General features: G+C 41.7%; 1 protein-coding gene across 2 annotated transcripts in view; it reads right to left on the reverse strand.

Annotated features, from left to right (window-relative positions):
• Positions 1-15,895, reverse strand: part of tshz1 (teashirt zinc finger homeobox 1) — a 28,944-nt gene extending 13,049 nt beyond the window's left edge. The window contains exons 1-2 of one of the 2 annotated variants that reach the window (XM_029443721.1): positions 15,745-15,895; positions 14,901-15,544 (exon numbers count right to left, since the gene is read on the reverse strand). In XM_029443721.1, coding sequence (XP_029299581.1) covers positions 14,901-14,940 — 40 coding nt within the window. In that variant the 5' untranslated portion in view covers positions 14,941-15,544; positions 15,745-15,895. Of the gene's footprint in view, positions 1-14,900; positions 15,691-15,744 lie in introns of those variants that run through there. The other variant, XM_029443720.1, reaches the window with a different exon arrangement.
• Positions 15,896-23,776: the final 7,881 nt, after the last annotated feature.

Consider the following 23,776-nt stretch of genomic DNA (forward strand, 5'->3'; position numbering starts at 1 on the left):
GTGTGCGTGTGTGTGTGAGTGCGTACAATGGCTATGAACAGCTTCACAGTCAGAGAGAGAGGCAGGAAGAGAGGAAGCAATCCTTCAACAGAGCACAATATCAGACTGCGGACAGACAACGAACGGCTGGAAGGTTCTGGAAACGAGAGAAAAGCCTGCCTCCCTCACATTTCAGCTCCAAACGCCGCCTCCCAAAGTGCCCTCCATCTAACACTAACACGCACACACACACACACAAATGGCACCATAACTCTATATCCGCAATCAATCTCGGCTATGAAGACACATCCATCTTCAGTAATGTTAATGGGAGGGTTTTGGGGGCTGGAGGGGGTGGGGAACAGAGGTAAAACAGAGGGTACGCAACTGCAGAGCTGACCTCAGAGTAGTGTGAGGTAATATGGGCTGTGTGTGTGCTTAATAGAGACAGAGTAAATGAATAAAAAGCGAGAAAAGAGCTTTGTGCATTTGTGCGTACACGGTAGTGTATTTGTCTGCATGTCAGGGGGTCAGGTGTGTGTGTGTGCGTCAGTGTGTGTGGGAGAGAGACTGATGGCTGTCAGCTTGCATCTGGCAGAGAAAATAAATTAGGCTTATGAAGACAAATGAACAGGCTATGGAAAGAGTAAACGGGGATGGAGGGGATCACGACAGAGAGAGGGAAGGAAAGGAATGAAGAGGAGGGAGACATAATGAAGGAGAAAAGAGGGATATTGTGAGTATGTGGTGGCAAGGATATGAAAGGAAGGAGATGGAGCGGCGTTGCCAACTAAGAGAGTTTCTTTCGGCAGCCAGTGACCGTTCATTAAGAAGGACGGGCACACAGACAGGCCTGCTGCTGGCAACAGGAGAAGCTTTGGCATGTGGCTTCTCTGCCTGCAAGGGAAACATATATGTGGGTGTATGTGTGGGTATGTGTGTTTGTAGGTTCCAGTGCCAGCACGTTAAAATCCAGCAAATATACTTTTTTGCTTTAGTTGAGCTTTTTGCAAGACTTTTCTTTCTTTAAACACAATCAAAAATACTGCTTTTAAAGCCACAATGTAGCTTGGACATAATGTGTGATCACTGAGTTTGTATCTGTGCTGGAAGTGCCTCTCAGTGTGTGTTTCCTCTGCTTGTGTGTTGGTGTCAGCGTGTATCCATGTGTGTTCTATCTCGGCAGATTTGTCAGTGTCTATCCCATGACACACTCCCCTCGTTGCGAGTGGAGGAGAGCTCTCGGGGGGCTTTGTCACGCGGCGGTCTGTTCTTTTCCTGAGGCCTGGCGCCCCTCGTTTGATAAATGACACATGTCATTCTGTCAGCCCCTGCCATCCGGGCTGGGAGGCCCCGAGCTGATGTATGGCCGCCCAGGCTAAAGGAAATCAGAGTGTTTTGGCAGCTCTCTGAGAACATGGCCTCTTATAAGGGGTATGTGTCTGTGTGTTTGTGCCTGTCTGTCTGTGATACTGAGTGCATGTTTAATTGTGTGTGTATGTGCCTATTAGTGAGTGTCTGTGTACACGTGCGTGTGTGTGTGCGTATGTGCATGCTCTCAACCTGTCAGGCGGACGGGCAGAGGGAGACAAATCATCATCATGGCCGCCCCAGCTGTTCCCCAAATTTGGTGCGAGGAGAAGAGCGAGGGATAAAATCCTGCCGTTTGAGTTTTAAACGGCTGATGCTTCCCAGAAACAGGACTGAGTGAGAGGACAAGTAGAGCTGAGGGTGCACACACACACACACACACACACACACCACACGCACACGCACATAACACGCACACACACAAACAGAATCATAGCTCCAATAGGAATCAAGCCAATCCCAGAAGGAAGCAACAGACAGCCGGAGTGGATTTCTTGAAAACAAACATGCGCGTACACACATGTAAACACACATGCTTCAAGCACACACATATGTAAACACATGAACACAAACTTTGGACAAGGCATTTGCACCTTAACCAACATAAAAAGGCTGACAGGCAGGCAAAACAAAACCTAACCATGTTTACAGAAGTGTCAGACATAAAAAAAGAAACCCTGTATCTTCCAGTCTGCTTTCGTTCTTCGCCACAACCTGATTAACCTTAATGCTAAAACTAACTCTCATCGTGAAAGCAAAACCTTGCCAGATTTGTTGATAAGGATCTCTCTGAACGTCTTCTCTAAACTATCTCCAGGTCTCGACGGTCCTTAAAGCCTTACATGCACAAACATTTCCCTGGTGGAGGACAGTCCCACCTGGAGGTTGTGAACTCTGTATGACCCTGTTTGATTGGGCCGAACTCCCTCCTCCCTCCTCTACCGCAGAAAAAAAGCAGGAGAAGGGGGGAAAAAAACAGCGTCATTAAGCTGTGAGTGATGAGTGGCAGCCATGGGTGACATCCTCCCCTCTCTCTTTCTCTCTCCTCCACCATCCAACTGCTTTCACTGTCTCTCTCTCTCTCTCTTTTTTTTTTCTTCCCCATTGCCTTGATACTTTTCTCTCTCTCTCTCTCTCTCTCTCTCTCTCTCGCTTTATTCACCTCTCTCTCCATCCCTCAACCCCTCAAGTCATTTCTCTTTCACTCCTCTGTTGCTTTGCCTCCTCTTTTTCCACTCCCTCATCCCTCCCCCCTCACCCCCCCCTTTCCTCCCTGGTTCTTTTTTGTCTGCTGTCACTCTCTTTTTCTCCTCTTTTTTTTCACCCCGTCTCCCCCACCCTACCTCACACACACACACACACACACACACACACACACACACACACACACACACACACACACACACACACACACACACACACACACACACAAACAATAGTGCTTCACTCAGTCCTGTCTAGCTCTCTGGCCCCGGTCATGTAGACACTCAGCTCCTCCATACATAATAGATCCCAAATATCAAGAGGAGGGGCGCACATTCCCACCCGCTCAGGATTGTGCCATCAGCACTGCTTTCACAGTAGCTCCACTGTCTGGCCCTGCGAGGCTAAAAATGTCCGACCGTAGTTTTAAAATAGTTTTAAGGCTTCCTATGAATATGTGAAAACGTCTTTTTTTTTACCAACTTCTTTCTATTCATACAAGCCTGTCCAGTCATCTGTGTTAATTTCCTGTCCCAAGGAGAGCACTTTTAACAGCTTAGCACAAGTTTTCAAGCTTTTAGGTGTTCTGAACTTTTAGAATTGAACCTTGCAGCACAATGTCTGTAAGTAAGTACGATGTTAGTGTTAATGTTAAAATGCAACCTTGTAATACCTTGTAATTCTCCATCCCTCAGAAAAAAACTGCATTTTTGTATGTAATGCAGATTGCTTTTTAAAAAGAAAACGAGAGAAGAAACCATTTTGCAACAATTCAGCATCAAAGTCCTCGTGAAAACTGGAATTTAGAACATTTTCGGAGCATATTTAATATTTATGCTATTATTAATACGTTCCATATTTATGGGAATAAAAAAAAAAAGCTTAATGATGTATCAAGCCTCGCAAATAGATTAAATAGTTTTGAAGAAAAGAAGTTCCTGCTTCTAAATGTGAGGATTTGCAATTTTCTGATTGAGCAAACTGAATATATTTGTGTTTCAGGCTGTTGGTCTGACAAAAACAGGCAGTTTGATGACATCACATCAGGGATTTTAATAATTGTGATGGCCAATTTTCAAACTGAATAATCAAGAAAAGTATGAAAAGTAAATTGTAGCACGCTGAATCAGAATCAAACTCAATGTTGATGTACAAATAGATATGCAGCCTTACTGTACACCATCAGTATATTTTGGGAAACAAAGTATATTTCTATGTAAATATTGCTAGTCATCACTTCCAGTTCAATGTGTATGGCACAACTTTCTCTGACCGCATTGATAGTTTAAAGTACGAGGCTCCAACTATGAGGCAAGGCAAGGAAAGAATGAAGTGACACACTGAGAAGATGGAGAGTTAAAACAGATTAGTTAAGTAAAAGAAATAAGTAAGTCACACTCACACCTAGAAATGAGTCATACACACTGGGAATGTGTCCATTCTTGGACTTTGAATCTAAGGCCAGAACAATTCCAAAATATATTGTCAGTAGTCAGCAAGATGACAGATATATTACACAGACCTTCACAGAGTTCAAAAAGCAAGCAGTACCCAAAGTACAGTACAGTAGAAGGTAGAAGCAAAATGGACCAGTTTGACAGGAACCAGATGCCATTCATGGACGATATTTTGCAGGAGGGAGCAAACAGAAACAAGCACAAAATGTCCAAGGTTTCGAACGGAGAGACATTCATTTTGGATCCAGCATGTATACAAGTAGTAGCTATGGGCTACAACCAGCCAGAGAAGAAGTATTTTTCACAATTTAAATTCTTTACTTAAGTAACAGTAGTAATACTATAATGTAAACAGACTGCAAAAGTCAACGTACTGCATTCAAAAAGGGAAGTGTACTCAAAGTATGAACAGTAAAGAAAGTACTCATTATGCAGGCAGTGGCCCCTGTCAGTGGAATATTACTATATGCTGGAATATTCTAAAGATTATCACTGTAAGCATCCTGTTAATGGTGTGGCAGGGCATTACTTAATAAGCTGCTGGGTTCTTCAGTCTATAACAATGTATCATATTATGTTAGCTAATCATATATTTTATATGGAAAACCCAAAAGGAATATTTTTGACATTTTGAGAAATGCACATATTGAGAGTTAGATAAGATTGATACCGCCCTCGTGCCTGTACAGTGAAGCTACTTTCTCTTGCGGCTGCGATCATATCAAACGAACATTATTCAATGTCAACATGTTTTGGTCGGTGGTTAGTTTTGGTGCAGTGGCAGTCCTGTCATCGTGTACCATCGGAGAGGCAGATGGACCCGAGAGAGACGAGGAAATAGGACAACAGTTGGGTCAACAGACAACAGGCAGAGACAGGTAATCAGAAACAGATGCTCAGGTGGACAGCGAGTAAGACAGACAGAGTTGGTTTGCGAGGGGACTGAGTGACAGTGACACTGACAGAGGAGACGTTTGGGTGTACAAGAGGCCTCCCGCTGTTCTCTCTGAGACAGACGACTTAGAGGGACAGAGCTGAGCTTATACCCCCCGTGATTGTCACGTCTGAGACAACACGGCGGCTCAGGAAAGATTTGGGAGGACTTTTTGGGGGTAGCATGTGGTGCTGTTGAATGGGGTGGGATCCAGATACATTATATCCCCTTTCAACTGCCCATCAAGCTGAGGACTGTTAAGTGATTACTTTATGTAACCCTAAGAAAATTGTGATCAATGGGTTTCTTTTAAATGTAACTGAACGGCGCCACACCAACAAAATATGCCATTCTTTTCCTGTGAAACATGCTTTATGGGAATGGAAACGTCTCCTCTTGGAAAAGATGTGACAGTCATGTGTTTAGACTTCAAAGAAGATGACACATGACTTAACTGCAATGTGACCTTTCAGATTTTTACAACTCAGAAGTGTGACTGCGGGATGTCGCTGAAATCAGACTATTGCAAAATGAGGTTCTTGAAATATGAGAACACGGCCAGTGGGCCAGAAAGGGTATATTACGCTCTCCTTTTCAGATGTCGAGTTCATGTTCTTGTAACCAGCTCACTGACTCTTGAGCATCCGGTGAGAGAGAGAGAGAGAGAGCGATAGATGAGGGCGAGAGACAGGGAGGAAGATGAAAGAAAATATGAGCAGGGTAGAGGAGAATTGAGTCAGTAAGATAGAGATTGATGACAGATAGGAAGATGAGAAAAGGCTTACAGGGAGAAAGAAGGGGGCCAGTAATCCCAAAAAAAAACCGGGAGAGAAAGAGGGAGTATGCTGAGATAAAGATGAAGAGGTGAGGGGAGGATGGAAGTGGCACTCCACCAGGCTGCAGCATGACCTTCCCCACCGTCCGCTCTCAAGGACAAAGTGTCATCTGTTAACTGTATCCATTCCCAGATGGCTTATCTGCAGTAAACTAGTGTCCAAAAAAATTATATTCATTGCTTCTTAACCAGCCTTATCAGTTAAATAAACACTCCTTTGGGGATAGAAATTTCCGACGGCTTTTTTGGATATGCTGAGGCCAGCTTTTATCCTTTCTCCTCATGATGTACAGTACTGGTTATTGCCAACATGCTCTACATGCAGTACAACCAAGGCTCTCTATGGAGCTATGAAGGGGAAAATAAACGTTAACCACTAGCTGCTGCTTAGTTTGCATACGTTTGATTAATGTTAATGTTCCGCTGATGTTTAGAGGGGGATTATATTCAAAACACCAGAAGTGTACAGCTATCATGTGCATAAATATTCCAGCTCATATCCAGCCATTGCCTTGGCAACCACAAACAAAATAAACAACATACACTAATTCTATTTGTAAGCCTCCAGCCTTTCTAGGGTTGCTTTATGGTTTGGTGTGAAGAATTGATGTAAGTCTCCATTACAAAGTTTTCATTTTGCTGTTTTGAACTTTAATGGAATTTCTGCTGAGATACAATATTCAGCCACAGAGCACTGCAGTAGTTAGTGCCTTGAAGTGACTATTTTCTTTCTTATTGTTTCAAGCATTCCTGCAAATCATAGATATAGTTACCCTTTTGAAATTATAAAGAACTTTCTAATTCATTAGCTTTAAGTTAAAGAATTAAAGTAAAGGAAAAGTTGATGTTGCTAAAAGTAGGGATGAACTGAGCCAACGGATGAGGAAACTGTACTTAATGTGGATCTGTTACATCTGATAACTGCTTATTTAGGTCAGCATAGGCCCCAATACGGATTGGATTGGAGCATCCGTAACTAAATCATTATGTGTCCTTTAATTTAAGGGCCTATGAAGTTATCTTTAAACCACAGAAGTACGTTTCTATAATTCTAAAATTGTTAGCAGGTTCCTTTTTGTTGGAATTATGGGAAGCCAACATAGGAAGTGCTTCAAATCATCATCCTAGAAAGCATGAATTACACATTCTTTCAGCAAGAGAGCTACACCTGAGTGATTGTTTCAATTTGAGATATGACTGAGAGCTAAATTGTGTATTACTGTAGCAGTCACATGACAGTTTAGTGGTGAAAGTGGTTTCTGTAACCAGACTTTATATGACTTCCATAATTTAATTGTCCTATAAAGAGTATTAAATTATGGTTATATTAAATCTGGAAACAAGTTCAAGGACTAAACTTCTCCAATCAAGAAGGAAATATGTTGTTTTTTTTTTGTCCCTACATGTGTTCTTAACTCTAAAGGATAAAATAAGTCTACCTGGCAACAGCAAAGCAATAGTGGCGTTGGCATGCTTGTCTGCAGTATAGCCCAGGCGCATGTAATCAGCGGCTAATAACACGATGGGAGTCGCTGCCCCACCGTAAATCAATGGGCAAAATAATTGCTAATACACTGGTTATCGATTAGCGTGCCCGCCATGCTCTCATTTTCTGGGGCGACCGTGGCTAAGCACTAAAGCAGTGACAAGGGTAAAGTGTTATTTCTCAAAAAGGCACAGAGACAGACAGCTGGGCAGGAAGAAATGACTACAGGGCCTCGGCAGTAATTCTTAATTGACACCTGTCAGAGCAAAGGCAGCAGTCACAGCTGCTGCAGGAGAACGTCTACCCAAGTCCTGTTCATCTGTCACTTTTAATACCTTTTCTTCACAGCCCATCTTTCTCTCCCTCTGTTGTCTTCTTCCCCTCACCCACACCCTCTCTTACTCACCCCGCTTTAACCCAGATGTTCAAGGCTGGTTAACAGAAGCAGCACAAGGGCTGGGTCGTACGGGGCCTCCGGTGGCGGCTCACTCACCTTAACACTGTTTCTTTCTTTTTTTTACGTTTACTTTGTGGATCAAAGGCAGTTTTACAGTCTTAGCTTAACGGACTGAGCTCTCGACTCAAGTATCAGCAATGTGAGGGAGCAAGAGATTCAATAAAAACGAGTACTGACAGTAATTTAAAGCTCACTGCGCGTGCTATGATGGCCGTGTATCTGCAGCCTTATTTCTAGCATGATCACCGTGATTACTGCATCAGGCGCCGCCTCAGAAAGGAATTTCTAATACATCAAGAGTAGCACAAACAAAAGGCTTTTTTGGCTTTGGAGAAATTAGATCACAGCAGCCAACACTCGCTAACTCGGTCCCTCCGACCAATAGCGGCGTCAGTCTTGCCGACGGAGCATTAATCTCGCAAGGAACACACACACGATACATACAGAAACACTGGTGTTACACTGCACTGGAATTGATTACTAAAAACATAAAGTGCATTTATATTTAACTACGTAGATGACAGACATACACACACTGCTGTGTTGCGAAGGAAGTATGGGTAAACAACAAAACACACTGAGATAACACACTCCAGACTGGAGACTCCCCTGAGTACACACTGACCTTTGAGTGTACCCTGGACCTCCCGTCATCTTGCCTTAAATCATCGCTTCACATTTTTCTATTTCTTCTCCGCATCCCTTTTTTTTTCCTTTTCCCACACTTATTCACTTTGTCCTTCTTCTGTCTGATTCTTAAACAGCTTGAATTATCAGAGAAACTGTCAAGATAAATGTTAGTGTGAAGAAGCGTACGCAGCTGGCTCACTTGGGCTGTCTGATTGCCCACAATGCTTTGCTAGAGCCTAAAGTAATAGTGATAATAGCGTGCAACTTCAAGCATAGTTCGAGTTGAATGGCGTCCAATAACGGGAACTCTGACTTTCTTAACATGTGAGAAAATAAAGTACTGGTCAAGTTAAATACCAGCATAGAGCTGCAACAGTTAGTCGATCATGAGAAAATGAATCGCCAACTATTTTGATTTCTTTGTTTTCCGCTTGTACAATGTAACGAACCGATGCCTTTCTTTTACATACACGACGCTAAACTGCATATCGTTGGTCGGACAAAACAAGACATTACAAGATGTCACCCCTGGCTTTGTGGAATTATAACAGGCATGTTTCCCTATCTTCTGATATGCTTTGGGCAACATTATTATCAATAGATCAAAAAAAACTAATTGCCAGATGAACTGATAATGAAAATATGAGTTAGTTTCAGCCCTATCTATAAATCCTGATGGGCCCACCATCACATACAATTGGTGAAATCCACATGTTTGTGTTGGCTACACCAGTGAATAGGTTTTCAGCTAGTGTAAATGTAAAGCAACTTTAAAAACCCTGCCTGTGATTTCACCCTCTTCTCCTTTTTACCCAACTGACCATTTTACTCAATCAGCAGCAAAACTTTGTTTTTGCAACTGGTGCCCTAAACCCCTAAAGGATAAGTCATGTGGATTACATTGTTGTTATTATTCCCGTTATTATTTTACATCCCCACTGTACATTGTGGCTTTTGTTGTGCAGCTGTTTTGAATGGAAGCCAAGATATCTTTGCAGAAAGCAAAACACTGACACGCAGACCCTGAAAATCAGAGACAATACAAACATGCAGGAAGTGTTGAAGAGTGATTATGCTAGTGAGTTTTATTCCTGTAAGAATGACCTTGTTTTCTTTACGTCTTCGTCAAGGCTCCTTGTTTCGTGCTCAAGTGAAAAACCAGGTTTTCCTGCTTCCTCTGAACCTCATCAAGCTCTGGGATAGTTTTACCTCACGGCTGCGGCGCTGAATGCCTTTACATCGTCACCCTGCTGGCAAGCCTAACTCGCACATATTTTCAATCCAACCCTCTCTTTTCCATAAGACCAGTCATCGATCTTCATTTGTCACTTAACCTCCACCAAGATGAGGACAGAGAGTGCAGTTGTGCGAGTGTGCGTGTTAGTGTGTGTCTTTGATTTCCTGAACGCCTACTGGCTCTGACACCACATGCAAATGAAACTGCGGGTGTAGCGGAGTGTGGGATAGTAAATATATCCACCGACTCCTTCAGTCAATGTCACCTGTTAATGACACTTTACATACACTGCCTTATCACAGGATCAGAATGTTTCACATTCACACACACCGACACACCCACACACAAACTCCTCGTCTTGCTCAGTAACTCGTGCACACACACACACACACACACACACACACACACACACGCACAAACACACCGACATGCTCTGTTCTCATCTACAGACTTTTCACTTCAAATAACATAATTTTTTCTCTCACGACGCAGCTTCACCTCCTGACAAATGTCATTAAATACTTTATCAGAAACATCCCGATAAAACCAACACAAGGTTCCAAGGCGATGGCTTCTTATTTGACAGGTGTCGTGAGCTAAATTTCTGCAGAGGAAATACAATGCAAGGTAGTAACAACAACAACAACAAAATGTATTAACGCTGCTCAGCTTAGAACTTTGTTCCTGTTCTGTCAAACAAACTAAAAAGCTGTTAGCAGAAAGATCAGAGAGAAAGTATTAAGGAAAATCTTTCACATCCAATGGAAGCCACATATATTCAGCTATTCTCTAACTATTAAAAACTACCTGCACTGCGTACACTGTACGACTATTTACAGCGAGAGATAAATCACTAAGCATAAGTGCACATCCACACTTGAGACTACAACCGCTCATAACCTCGTTACAGGGGCGTTTGTGTCCAGCACGGTCACGCATTTCGATTTGTCACGTCACACTGCAAGCAACTTCTGCTGTTGAGTGTTCACTGGAACAACTGGGTGAATGAAAAGTGGCGAACACCGAGTTGATTATATCAAGGCAGCTTGCAGACTTGACACATTGCTGAATTTGTAAGCATTAATCGGTGGGGCCCTGTCACTGATCCGTCAGCTACCTGGATAATTAGGGACCACAGCTAACGATGCCGCCGGGAAGAAGGGAAGCTCAACTTCTCCCCCACCCACAAGTCATAATTAAGAGACTCCTTCTGCAGCGAGCTAGCGATAGTGGCAGTAAAGGGGGATCTGCCGCTGATGTCAGTGGAGAAGCTCATAAGGCAAGGCACTGTCTGCACATACTGTTCAGAGTGTACCTCATTGTAGCTTCAATCTGGACAAACGTTGCAGAGTGCTTTAATTGAACACGTGCTGAGCTAAGCTATGCAGACAGATCATTAAAATGGAGCACTGATGTCCGTTTATTGAGACACTGAATCATACATATTAAAGAAATTAACAGCGTCTACAGTCTCTGACTGTAACCTGATTTCTTGATTTATGTTTAGAGTGCTAAACTTTTTAATTAGTGGCATCATTGTGTGAGTGGCCAAACCCAGCCAGTTGCCTAACATTTCTATCAAGAGGAGACAAAGGCAAACTAATTACGGTCTTCAGCTAAGAAGGAACACATTTCCACACGGCCATGTTTGACAGTATCACAGCATGTCACTTTTTCTCCCTTCATGACCTGCACTAATTCTGTCAGTGTAGAAGATGCTCTCTCTGCTGTCGGTGGAGATAAGAATCCAGCACAGGATCAAATATTTCTAAAGTTAAACATCTAAAAGTGAAATGAAACTGAGTGGATTTCAGATTTCCTGCCTAATTCACATGACAACAGTGAGTATAAAGATGTCTAAACCATACACTTACAGTACGGACCTGTATCCTGGTCCATCCCACTGTGGATTGGTCACCCACAGTTTGCCCCGCCCCTTCCTGTGTCTCAGTAAGACTAATGTAATGTGCAGGATAGGTAATAGAAAAATGGTATTTTTTTGGCAAGTAGACCTTTTTAACTCCCGTGGAATAAATTCAACACGGTCCCACTGTAATCACACTGACGTGTTGAATGATTAGTTGACAGATTCATTACTTAGAGTGACAGTGTTTGATTTAAGATATTGTGGCTGGCAAACTAAAAGCGATGGTAGACATGCAGTAATACCATTATATTTCCGACAACAATCAAAACCGTGACCTCGGTATCAAGGCAAATGCAGAATTATGGCTTCTTTGTTAATCTTGTATACAATATCTCACATCTACAAACTAAACTAATTACTGCTTATCTTGCTGTAATACGCACAACACGTTGTCATATTTAAACATGCTAATGCTACTGATGCGAACAGACAGATATCATGCAAAGGTGCTCATTACTGCAGCTATTGTTGTTTTTCATTAATTGTTTAGTCGATATAATGTCAGAAAATATAGAGAAACTTTCAAAAGTTGCCACATCCCAAGGTAACGCTTTCAAACTGTTCGTTTTGTCCGACCGACAAACCCAAAATATAAAATTGCCGATGATGAACAGAGAGAGCAGCACGTCCTCACATCTGAGAAGCTAGAACCGAAGAATGTTTTTTTTTGCGTTATGAATTCTATAAACAAGTAATTGATTATCAAAATGGTTGCAGATAGATTTTTCTGTCGACCGACTAATCGTTTCAGCGCTAACTTTAAATGCATACACTCAAAAAGGCACTACTGGCACAATAACATTAGCTTTACACTTTTGTCAACATGAATTAAAGATACACAATTCATCCCAGAAAGAGAAACAAAACCCGCTCTGTCCCAATGCTGTTTATCTTTTTACATTTCACTTCCAACGACATTTTTAATCCTCATCCTAATTACTTGATATGACTGCAGTGTTCACCTTGGGGTCCTATGAGAAGTACCTCACAGAACAACAGCACTTCAGTGAGAGGAGACGAGGAAAATAAACGGAAAATGACGATAAATGACTGCAGCAAAAGTCTCTGCTGCTCAAATTGCACTGCACTGAACTCAAGTGCCAAAACTAACAGATGCAGTAATGTGGTTCCAAATGAAAGAACACTGATGTATTGTCACTGGTCATAAACTAGATAGGGTACAGCGCCATTACAGGGTCTAAAATCATCACTGTGACTGATGAAACAGAGCCCATTTGAAATGGCATACAAAGAGCCATTGAAGCCCCTCTCTCTCTCTCTCTCTCTCTCTCTCTCTCTCTCTCTCTCTCTCTCTCTCTCTCTCTCTCTCTCTCTCTCTCTCTCAGGAGCGTGTGCAACATTTTTGTTTTAGTGCAACACCAAAGTGACAAATCCAGGTTGTGGAAATATCTGCTAATGTATTGTAAAAAAATTAAATAGGCCGTGTTTAAAGGTGTGTACACCATTTCACGGAGGGAGCAGTCACACACACACACACGGACACACAAACAGACACACACACACACACTTCAGTAGAGGTGTTACAGTTTTTGGATTGACCATATGTCATGCACTGGAAATAACGTAGAGACAAAGCCTGCCAAGTTGGGATTGACCATTACTGCCTGTGATGTATGCGTCTGTCACAAAAACAGACATTTAAATCAATATTCAAAAGCTGAGCCGGAATGGGGGCACTTCAGAGCTGAGAGTGACCAGAGGACGCTGAAAAACAGGAAACCCGATTTTCTTTTTTAAAGGCTTTCTTTTGGGGGATTGCACCAGTGGCAGAGGTATAAACTGACAATATTCACTTCCAGGCTTGTTCTTCAAACACATTTCTCTCTATCCATCACTAAAGCCTGGCGTCAATTAGAAATTACAGCCCCACCGAGTTCAAAGTCTTTCTGTCACAACCTTGATTAAGTCTGCTTAACCTCACATTTCCACCGCCTGCTTAACATTCTACAGCTGTTTTATTCAGCTTTGGTCATTACTGCACGAACTTCAAAGGCTCCTCTTTTCTTCCTCGTCATTTGAAAACACATGTCAATCACACACATCGCCCAGGGACATCAAATGGATTCAGGCAAACATGCGATTCTCTCTCAGAACAGTTCATGTCTGGTCAACTTAACGACAACATGTCGGCATGACTGTCAGAAGGCAATATGTGGAAACTGAAACATTGAGAGGAAGAATATTGAGGCATAGAATTTCTTTGAAAATATGTAACTATTTACTTTTGCTGAGCTCCTTTTCTGTGAAAAAAAAAGAAGCTTAAATACAAATGAGTGCTTAACTTTAGGTGCCTAATATTACACAGACCTAAATGCTTTATTTTGCACTCTAGTGATTGATACACTTGATACATACTTGTATCACTGTTATAGTCATGTTTAGATGTATATGATGTTGCTGTAGCATCCTGCCTCTTAAACATTTAGGACATAATTACACTTTTTTTCCCCTGAGAGATAAACACAGAGGTCAGATGAAGAGCTTGAAGTGACCATTAGAGGTAACCTCCCCACTTCACCCTGCAGTGTTTTGGGACTATTTCTGTATAAGATGCTTTTCTGTGATCTCGCTACGCCCCAGCACCCCTCCTCCCTTGCTCCCTCCCTCTTGGGTATTAATCGCAAAGTATTTATCCCGCTTGAGAACTTTTCTTTCAATTTGTCTTTTCTTTGCTCCTCGGCGGGGGCAAAAAGTTATCCTTTGAGGGAGTCCAGCTGCCGGGGCGCATGCGTGTCTCTATGGTGAATGATTTACTGATGTTTATCAGGAATGAATAGATCAAAGGCAGTCGCATGACAGGCGATCAATCAAGCATCAAATCAAGGATGGCAATCCCTGAGCGGAACACAAGCTGAAAATACACCACTTTCTTTCTTTCTTTTTCTTTCTGGCATCAACGCATCAAACACGTTAGCCTGTAAAAATGAGATAAGATGAGCTTTGTTTGGAGAACTTGGATGCTGGCAACCTAGTGGAGGATCAGCTTTAAAGCGTTGAAACTGAAGTGCAGCTGAGCGCATTCATTTCTCAAGAGGCAGAATTGGCATCGAGGCATGGCTGCGTAAATGCAACAAAACGGTTGCCAGTCAAACACGCCATAGATAAGTAGAAATAAACTTATTATGGGGCTGTTGAGATGTTGAAAAACTATGCATACCGACATCTTGCTTTTCTCTGGGCTGAATGCACACATACAGACTCGAGTGTACTGTCTCTTAACACGTCCTGCTGTCCTTGTATTGTGTCCTGCATCAGGCCTATACGCTGCTGTGTAAACTTATCTGCGTACTGAATCGCATTTCTGGCAGTTTATCGTGAGAGTGAGGTGAATAAAGTGCGTTTGTCTGAAGAGCCGGGGCTTACCTGCTGACCGCCGCGGTGCTTGCTGCTTTCTCCTCGGCATGCTGCTGCAAGACTTTCCGCTTGACTTTTCATGCAGAGATCAAAATAGCGGACAAGCTGGAGAGGAAACCAAAGGAGGAAATCAAAGCCAGCAGCGTTTCCTCTGTTCTTCAGCGGGATGTTAGAATGAAAGTGTAGATCCCTCGCAGGGTGAAGAAGTCTTTTTTTTTTTTGTATCGATGCAAGTGGAGGTTTAATCTCTACTGATCATTTTAGAACCAGTATGTCCGGGGAGAAAATGAAAATTACAAATCATTTAAAGCAAAAGGGGGGCTCGTCCGTTAACTTCTGCCGATCTCAGAAACTCATCGCAGGCTGGTGTCGGTGGAAAACTGGCGGAAAGCTCCGTGCGGATCTCAGTCTATCGAGGGGGGATGTGGACAGCTGCCGGAGATCCTCGCCGCGTTTCCATCAAAAGAGGTTTACACCCCTCACTGGACTATTTCATACCTCTATTCACAGCAAAAGTGAAGAAAACGAAGCTCCTCTTCTTGCGTTTTAACTCACTCGGCGGTGGAGTCCAAACTGCGCTGTAGTGTTTCGCTCCCTTCGTCCGTCCGTCCGTCTGTCCAGGTGCCAGCTCCGCTCTCAACCTCCGCTACAGCCTTTGGGAGGAGATCAGGGGAAAGAGAGGAAAGAGTGACACGTTAGCCGGGCTGGGTGTGTGTCAATCAGTCAAGTGTGTGTGTGTGCGTGTGTGTGTGTGTGTGTATGAGTGTGTGTGTATGTGCGGAGAAAGCCCGCAGCAGCAATCAGCTCACACCCCATCTCCCTTAAAACACCCCCTGGATAATGAAATACTCACATATACGCTGTCCGTCCGATTGTCAACACGGACACTTGACGAATTTCTCAGAAAGTCATCACAAAACACACCGAGCAGGCCCGCCCTCTGAGCTGCAGACTTACTGTTGTTATTGTTTTCGGCTTTTCTATGTATTATTATTTGTACTAAAAGAGCGCAACGAGAGTCCCTGGATATTCTCCGCAGTGAAATGTGCGCACATTGGTGATGCGCCGTGCGTTCAGACAGCTCCCACTGATAGACAGACACATCCAGCTGCCTTTCCGGCCTCTCCTTTACTCCACCCCTCCACAATCGTCACCCTGACAGTCAGAGCCCACCTGTCAATCTGCGGCTCTAATTGTTCACTGGGATGGCTTTCATTGCAACGCCTTTCGGTCTCCACACATACAGGAGAGGCGCGTGGACATGCAAGTGGCCGATTTGTAGACTAGCACTAAAACAACAGAATGAGAGGTGCCTCGAAAAGTTGACGTGCAGCCTGTGTGTGTGTGTGTGTGTGTGTGTGTGTGTGTGTGTGTGTGTGTGTGTGTGTGTGTGTGTGTGTGTGTGTGTGTGTGTGTGTTATTTCTAAATATCAAAATGAGATTTGGTTTAATAGTCACTGCTGCTACAGTATTTCAGTCAGTGAAGGTATTATGTGAGGACTGTGATCCTGTTTTTCATCGACAATACAAATCCTGCTTTTTAATTTGCAAAACAAATATACAAATAAACAAAATATATCTCTATATAAAATCACTAATACACATAGTAGACTTTGTTGATAGCAATTCGCTACAAGAACAGCAAAATAAAGGCCTGATTGATTATTGGGATTATAACCTGAAACATTAATTACTAATAATGCATATGAACAGTGGGACTTAGAATCCGTGGCAAAATGTAAATACTGACTTCCGTATATGGCATTATATATATAAAAAAAACATTACATCAGTTTTCCTTGAATAACATTATTATGAAACTCTGTTTATTTTGTTCTCACTCAAGCACAACATGTAAGGAAAATAAGGAGCTTCCCTTGTTCATGCAGTCTTAAGTGTGCAGTGCAAATCCGCTCTTAGCTCTGCTCCCAAGTTTGCTAAAAATGTGGAGATTTGCGGTGACCTCTTTAGCGGGACAAAGGAGGCTGCAGATCGATTCGTTACACCTTTTTAGTGAGGCTCGGGGTGAAGGGGAGGGGCTCTGAATCCACAAGAGGCTCCATTAATAGCCTACACTCCATCCTAACTATTATCCACCATAAAGTGTTTATAAAGGGCACACAAGTAGGATAATGTTATCGTAAATGAGACAGAGTGATTTATCCGTTCTCTGCTGGAGAGGATAGTGAAGAGGAGAGAAGGGAAACAAGTCTAAAGTTTGTTTTTTATTACTGAGTAAAAAAAAAAAGAATCACAACATAACTTGGATGGCATGAGAGCTGGCTCAGTTCAGACTGGATGCGCTCTTCTTCCGTGTGCGGCTAGCCATAGGACATTAGGACATGACTCACCCAGCTACACCGGCTCCAGCCCGGGCTACGATGTTTGGACCGGATCATTTACGAGAAACTGGATTACAAACTCTCTGCAAACCGTCCTGGTTTAACTGAATCTGGTGAGTTTCTGAATTTACCCCTAAAACCTGACGTTTTCTCAGTGATACAGGTAATAAACAGCCAGTGTCTCCTCCTCATTACGCACAGCAGTCAAGCTCCTCAGAACATTTCTGCGTCTTTACGCTCGGTATTTTTTGAGCCAGTGCCAGTCTGTAAAAAAATGGATCATCTGCGCAGAGAGGATGTCTCAGGTCGCCTATTATGAGGTAAAAGAAATACCAAGTACCGCCCCAACATCTGTCTGTCCCTGTCTGTCAAAGTGGCCTGCCCGCTGATTGATGGAGCCGACTTACGTCACTAATATTTCCATCCCAAAGTCTGCAGACAGACAGACAGACAGACATACATACAGACAGAGAGGAGAGCTGCAGCTCACACACTGATGGTCATTGTCTCAGAGATGCTTTACAAATATTACATTTTTTCAACATGCATGTCTACTGATCCAGATTTAAGATTAATTTCTTACAATGTTAAACACACACACACACACACACACATGCACACACACGCGCGCACGCGCACACACACACACACACACACACACACACACACACACACACACACACACACACACACACACACACACTACATTGCAAACCTGATTATGTAAACCAAAGTTAAATCTGAATGCCTCATTGTGCAGCCTAAGCTTGCTCATTTATGATAATTGTGAACACGGTTGTTGAATATAAAGTCAAAAGCTTGAATTTTCTGTCCTGAGCCGTGTGACTGTGCAGTGTGTGCAGGACTGTGTTCAGACTGCACCACCTCATCCACCAAACAAAAACATTAAAGGTAGGCTGTAATTACATCAGGGATGCACATGCCTCAAGGTGGATGTAACATTTGTTATTAGATAATTTATTTTACTAGTGTTAGTGACACTGAGCAATATTAAAGTATCAATAAGAAAAACAAGATGCTTGATGGTTCATTTGAAAATAAATCATACTTTCTTTGCTTTTAAACTATTTTCTACCTTTAGTGTTGATGATGTACAATTTTTATTCAGGAAATAAATGTTGGTCAGTGACTTAAAATGTGGAATAGAATTAACCCACCTTTGTCATATACAATAAAAGCTAGAGTATATTGATATCGTATTTTTTATTTTTTAGTGAGTATCCTTTCCTGCTTTAAAGGTTGCATGTTTTTGGGGAGCAGAGGGATCCCAGCAGCGAAGCTTGTGCAGGTTCTGATCCTGGGCCAGCAGGGGGGGACATGTGGTTCAAGAGGCAGGGGTAGTAACCGCCATCTCTGCATTGAAATGTCTGAACATGAGCAGGACTTATTCAGAATGAGAGCAAATGTTCTTGTCATAATGACAAAGTTTTCTGTTTTTAAGAACAATTTTCCGTCTTTGTAGTCCACCTCTTTCACGGTGTGTTTGTCTTTCTTCTACAACATCTTGCTCGTTTCCATTCAGTCTCTTTTCCTTTTTTTGTCCCTCGTCTCTGTAGACGGCATACAGTGTATACAACTACTGTGAAAGTACAAAAATGTATATCCATGAGTGTTATCTGATGTATTTGTGCATATCAGTGGGGCTTTTAATTTGAAATCATTTCCATTAAATTGCACTGCTCCTCCCTGAAAGTCACAGATATGATATCAACGTTACAGCTGAGATAAAAATATAAAAGAAATCCTGTTTTGGAATTTGTACCACTCTCTTTATAACCTATGACCTAATATGTATAATATATATATATATATATATATATATATATATATATATATATATATATATATATATATATATATGTAGACATAAGTGTAATGTGATCGATGTAGAGTGACTTCACATATGTGTATATTTTTGGAACAGAGAGCAGACACACGACCATGATCCAAATTGCTTGCTGCAGTAGCTACACTACCTGTGATGCAACCACCCGTGTCCATGTGCATGTATGACAAAAGCCGAACACACAAACAGTTGTTCCCCCCCCCCCCGCCGCCCCCAACTTGTATACATGGAGCCCCTCTTCCACATACTGTGGCACAGTGACAGCGTGATGACATGTCATCCTGTTTCCTTCTCTTCAGTGTGACACTACTGTGTAACATCCATGTAGTCGTCATGTATATTTCACAAACATTATTCTCTACTTTCTTTTGTCTCTCGTCTTCCCCCCCCCCCCCCAGGTCTGACACGACCATCTACAAAGAGAAGCTGTTTATAAGATGTACTGGATCGTACTGCAAAGGAGTTCTGCAGGTTGTCAAATGAGGTGAGGGACCTTGTTTGAAGAAGTCGATAAGCTTAAACTGATACGACCAAATAATGACAAAAAATACTGTAACTTTGAATTGTGTACAAAAACAAAACAGAAATATAGTCAATGATATGCCAGTAAATATACATTTACTATCAATATGATTTGATTTATAGTGAGTGAAAAACATCATTAATAATATCAATATGTGAATTATAAATGTTGCACATTTCATTACATTTTTCACACGAACTCCAAGAATTATAATTCCTACTGCGCTATATTTTTATTTCATTTTTCTGTATGCCACCTAACAATTCTGAAAATGATTTGTATAATCTAATGAGCAGTTTAAAAACAACAACATATAAAAGCAAAGTCATGGCTTGAGTTTTGTGTGGTCACATGTTGTTAAACATAAGCAGCTACTAAAACCACAGCAAATATTAAATATATATTTTTGACAGTTTCTTCCTCTTTGTCTTCTCTATTCTTCATCATCTGCACTACTATTCCTGTCCTCCTCCACTAGTCAGTATCACTACCACAGAGAGCATCACATGATCCATTGTTTTTGTAAAAAAGTAACTAATTCCACACTAAAATGATATAAAATGTGTGTCGGAGCCACACACGCTAGCATGACTTAATTCATTCGCCATCCTTGTTTGCCGCCAGTAAACAAGCTGAAACCAGATTTAGTGGAACTGTTTGCTCTGCAGTAAAGAGAAGTTTCTTTTCTGCAAAGACAAAGACTAGAGATTACCGTATGAATATGATCCTTTAAATATTTCACTTGTCATCACGTTTGATTTGGTGAAACTGATGCATTTCAGTTCAATTGAAGGATACATTTTAGAATTATCTAGCAAAGTATATCAACAAAAATAATCATGACATAAACCAAGACTTTTATGCCTACCTCTTAATGCTCATAAATAATGAACGGTGTATTGCAGATTTTGGCCTGTGGCTAACCACCCGAGCTATTTTGCAGCCATAAACCTTCTGATGTCAAAAGGTTTGGGCTCTTCTGGAATGCGAGTATCGCACATTTGCTGTCAGGGGTGTAACGTGGTGTTTAACGCCTCTGCCATATGCCTTTTGACGAACCTCTTCTTCTTATATTTCAGTCGTTAGTTGTGTAGAGATCTGCCACAGCGCCGGACGTCTAAACTTATTCTTGGTGGACTGAAATGGAGAGTAATCTTTTCTCTTAGTGTCATTCAAATAAGTTCACATTTGGAATGACGAAGGCTTACAGCTTATGATAATGCCTCTCTTCATAATCTTGAGTAATCTTCAATCAATGATGGGTCCTATCAGATTCCAGACACTCATTGACAGCCTGAATATAAGAATATATAATAAAAAATTAATAAAGAAGAGGCTCTAACTTTGACACGAGCTATATCTCCACATCTATCAGATAAGACTGCATAATTAAAATGCCAAGTGTGAGTATGGAGAGAGAGAGAGAGAGAGAGAGAGAGAGAGAGAGAGAGAGAGAGAGAGAGAGAGAGAGAGAGAGAGAGAGAGAGAGAGAGAGAGGGGTTGATATTTTATAGAGATTTACTTTTCCACGACTTGTTTAATGTGTAGACTTAAAAAACGATATGTTGCTGTAGTTTTGACAATGCAATTAAATGTTTGTAATCCCCACCTGAGCTTTTTGTGATTTTGTCAGTTTGGACGAAGAATGTGATGAAATGCTGCGCAGCGGTGACAGATGCAAGTTTATTAAAGGATCCGAGTCTCGCAGGGATTTCAGGTGTTATTTTATAGCAACAAGAAAGCTGAGAGGAGAGGAAGCAACTTCAGCTTGTTTACATGAACTATGAAATAATTGTTCAGCAGAATATATACAGAGCCTCAGGAAGCACAGTTTCTTTTTCTTCTTTTTAAACATGAGCTACATTTCATACCACCACGGGCAGAACTTTATCTGAGATTTCCTTCTTCCTGGAAACAACCTTGCTAAAAAATCATCCCCAACTCGGCTAAATAAAGTGACATATTTCACGTTTCCAAATACCAGCCTTTTCTGACACACACACACACACACACACACACACACACACACACACACACACACACACAGACACACACACACACAGACACAGACACACAGACACAGACACAGACACACACACACACACACACACACACACGCACACACACTCATTCCCCCTCCTCTTCCCTTCCCTTTTGTTTTCTTTGACACGTGCACTCCAATTAGCATTTTTCAGCCATTAAGGAGGAAAGAGAAGCAGCCAAATGTTTGTCTCACCAAGATCCTTTTCTAACAAGACTCGTTGACCCCCCCCCCGTGAAAATCAATACAACATTCAGACGGACTCAAGATTATCCTCAATATTAACATGATCTTCTTCACGTAACAATTAACAAAAGCTTTGTCTGGGAAACCGACGTCACAATGCGTCCGCTAGCTTTTATGAGAGCAGTTGTCGGTCTGTATTTAGAGCTATTAAAATGATTGAAAATGACTTTTTATGAGCGAACACAAGCAACAAGGATTATTTTCTTTCTCAGGGACATTCTGTAACTGCTTAAACCTTTTCAGTTTCTAAATATTTCCACTCCTTACATAGAGGAACACGCTCCCATGCACAGTGTGACTTCTCAACACGAGGAGCTCCCTTTAACCTTTTGCGATAACACACAGCAGAGTCTCTTGAGGATTACATGCAAAAACTCTGTCATAATGTTCAGTTTTACAGTAAGACTACAGTTAGCAGTCGAGCTATTTCTTATCAGTCTACTTACATGTCAAATTAGTGCACCCTAATCTTCAGCTTTATTCCTAAATGTAAATCTGCGAATCTCAAATTGCACAGAGCCCTTGCTGCGGGCTTTGGCTGCAAAAATCTGTCATTGCTGCTGGTGTGCTCTACATTAAAGGGAGAAAACGCTCTTAAAAAGGTGCTTTTCTGACATTAAAATGACTTGTGTGCACAACGCCTGTCGATCCGTGCAGTTTGAGGCATATATTTATGAATAGGAACCTTTAATTAGGGCTTGTGTTTCCTCCCTAGTCACATTGAGGGATGGTCCTCGCCGACATTCATTAATGATAATCACCAAGAGCGATGGCATAGCTACAGGCCAAGTCTCAGGGGACCCGACACTTGAAAAGAAGCATTAAATTACACAGAGGGACTCTTTAATTGCAAAAAGGAAAATATATAGCCATCATTGTTAAATATGATCTTTTGTAAGCCTTTACTGGTTCAAGGATTTGTCTAAGGGATTCTTATCCTCAAACTCTTTCAAAGGAATCGAGAGCCACATTTCTGCCATAATACTCCACCGGGGCCTGTTTTTAAAAACAATTATTTTCACCCTTCTTGGTTTTCTTTATTGCATACCAAGCAAAAACTGTGAATATATGACCAATTTACACATTTGCATGTATTTGTAAATTCAGATTTGACAAAGAATTCAAATGCAAGTCGCATATCAAACTGCTAAAAAATTGTACATCAGCTATTATTGATGCGAAGCAGGACGGTGTGAGATTAGAGCAGACTCACATGGGAGCGTTGGAAAACATACACAGAAAGGATCAGAACACACACTTCTCACGGCACTGTTTAAGGGATGTTTCACGTGTGTCGGTCTCGGGGCCAAATGTGATGGTCCTGTTTGCTGCGGAGATTTAATCAGTTTAAAGTGGAGGGAGCCGCTGCCACCAGTACACAGACATTGGGTCAAAGAAGTCAAGAACTACATTCGGTTCGAACGGATTCAGTATTCTATTAAAGGAACAATCCTGAAATGCTTCAACCTTTTTTTCAAAACTGGACTACAACATACTTTTTTATTTTTTCAATCATCTATTTATTTATGAATTGCTATTTTGTCTTCTTTCTTCACGTTTTACCCAGTGACTACTTATTTATTTTATAATTATGAATATATATATATAATTACTGTTACTAGAAGTCCTCACATGTTGTACATACTGCTTACATACTTTGTTAATGAAAGGATCTTGCTCAAAAGTAGTGCATGAACACACACACACACACACACACACACACACACACACACACACACACACACACACACACACACACACACACACAGATACATACATGCATACATACATTTGTACTCAAGCACACCCCAAACTCCTGACCTAATTGCTCAGTCTCACTCAACTAATTAATCACAGCTGACTTAA

Source organism: Cottoperca gobio, chromosome 11, assembly GCF_900634415.1.
Source record: "Cottoperca gobio chromosome 11, fCotGob3.1, whole genome shotgun sequence".
NCBI lineage: Eukaryota > Metazoa > Chordata > Actinopteri > Perciformes > Bovichtidae > Cottoperca > Cottoperca gobio.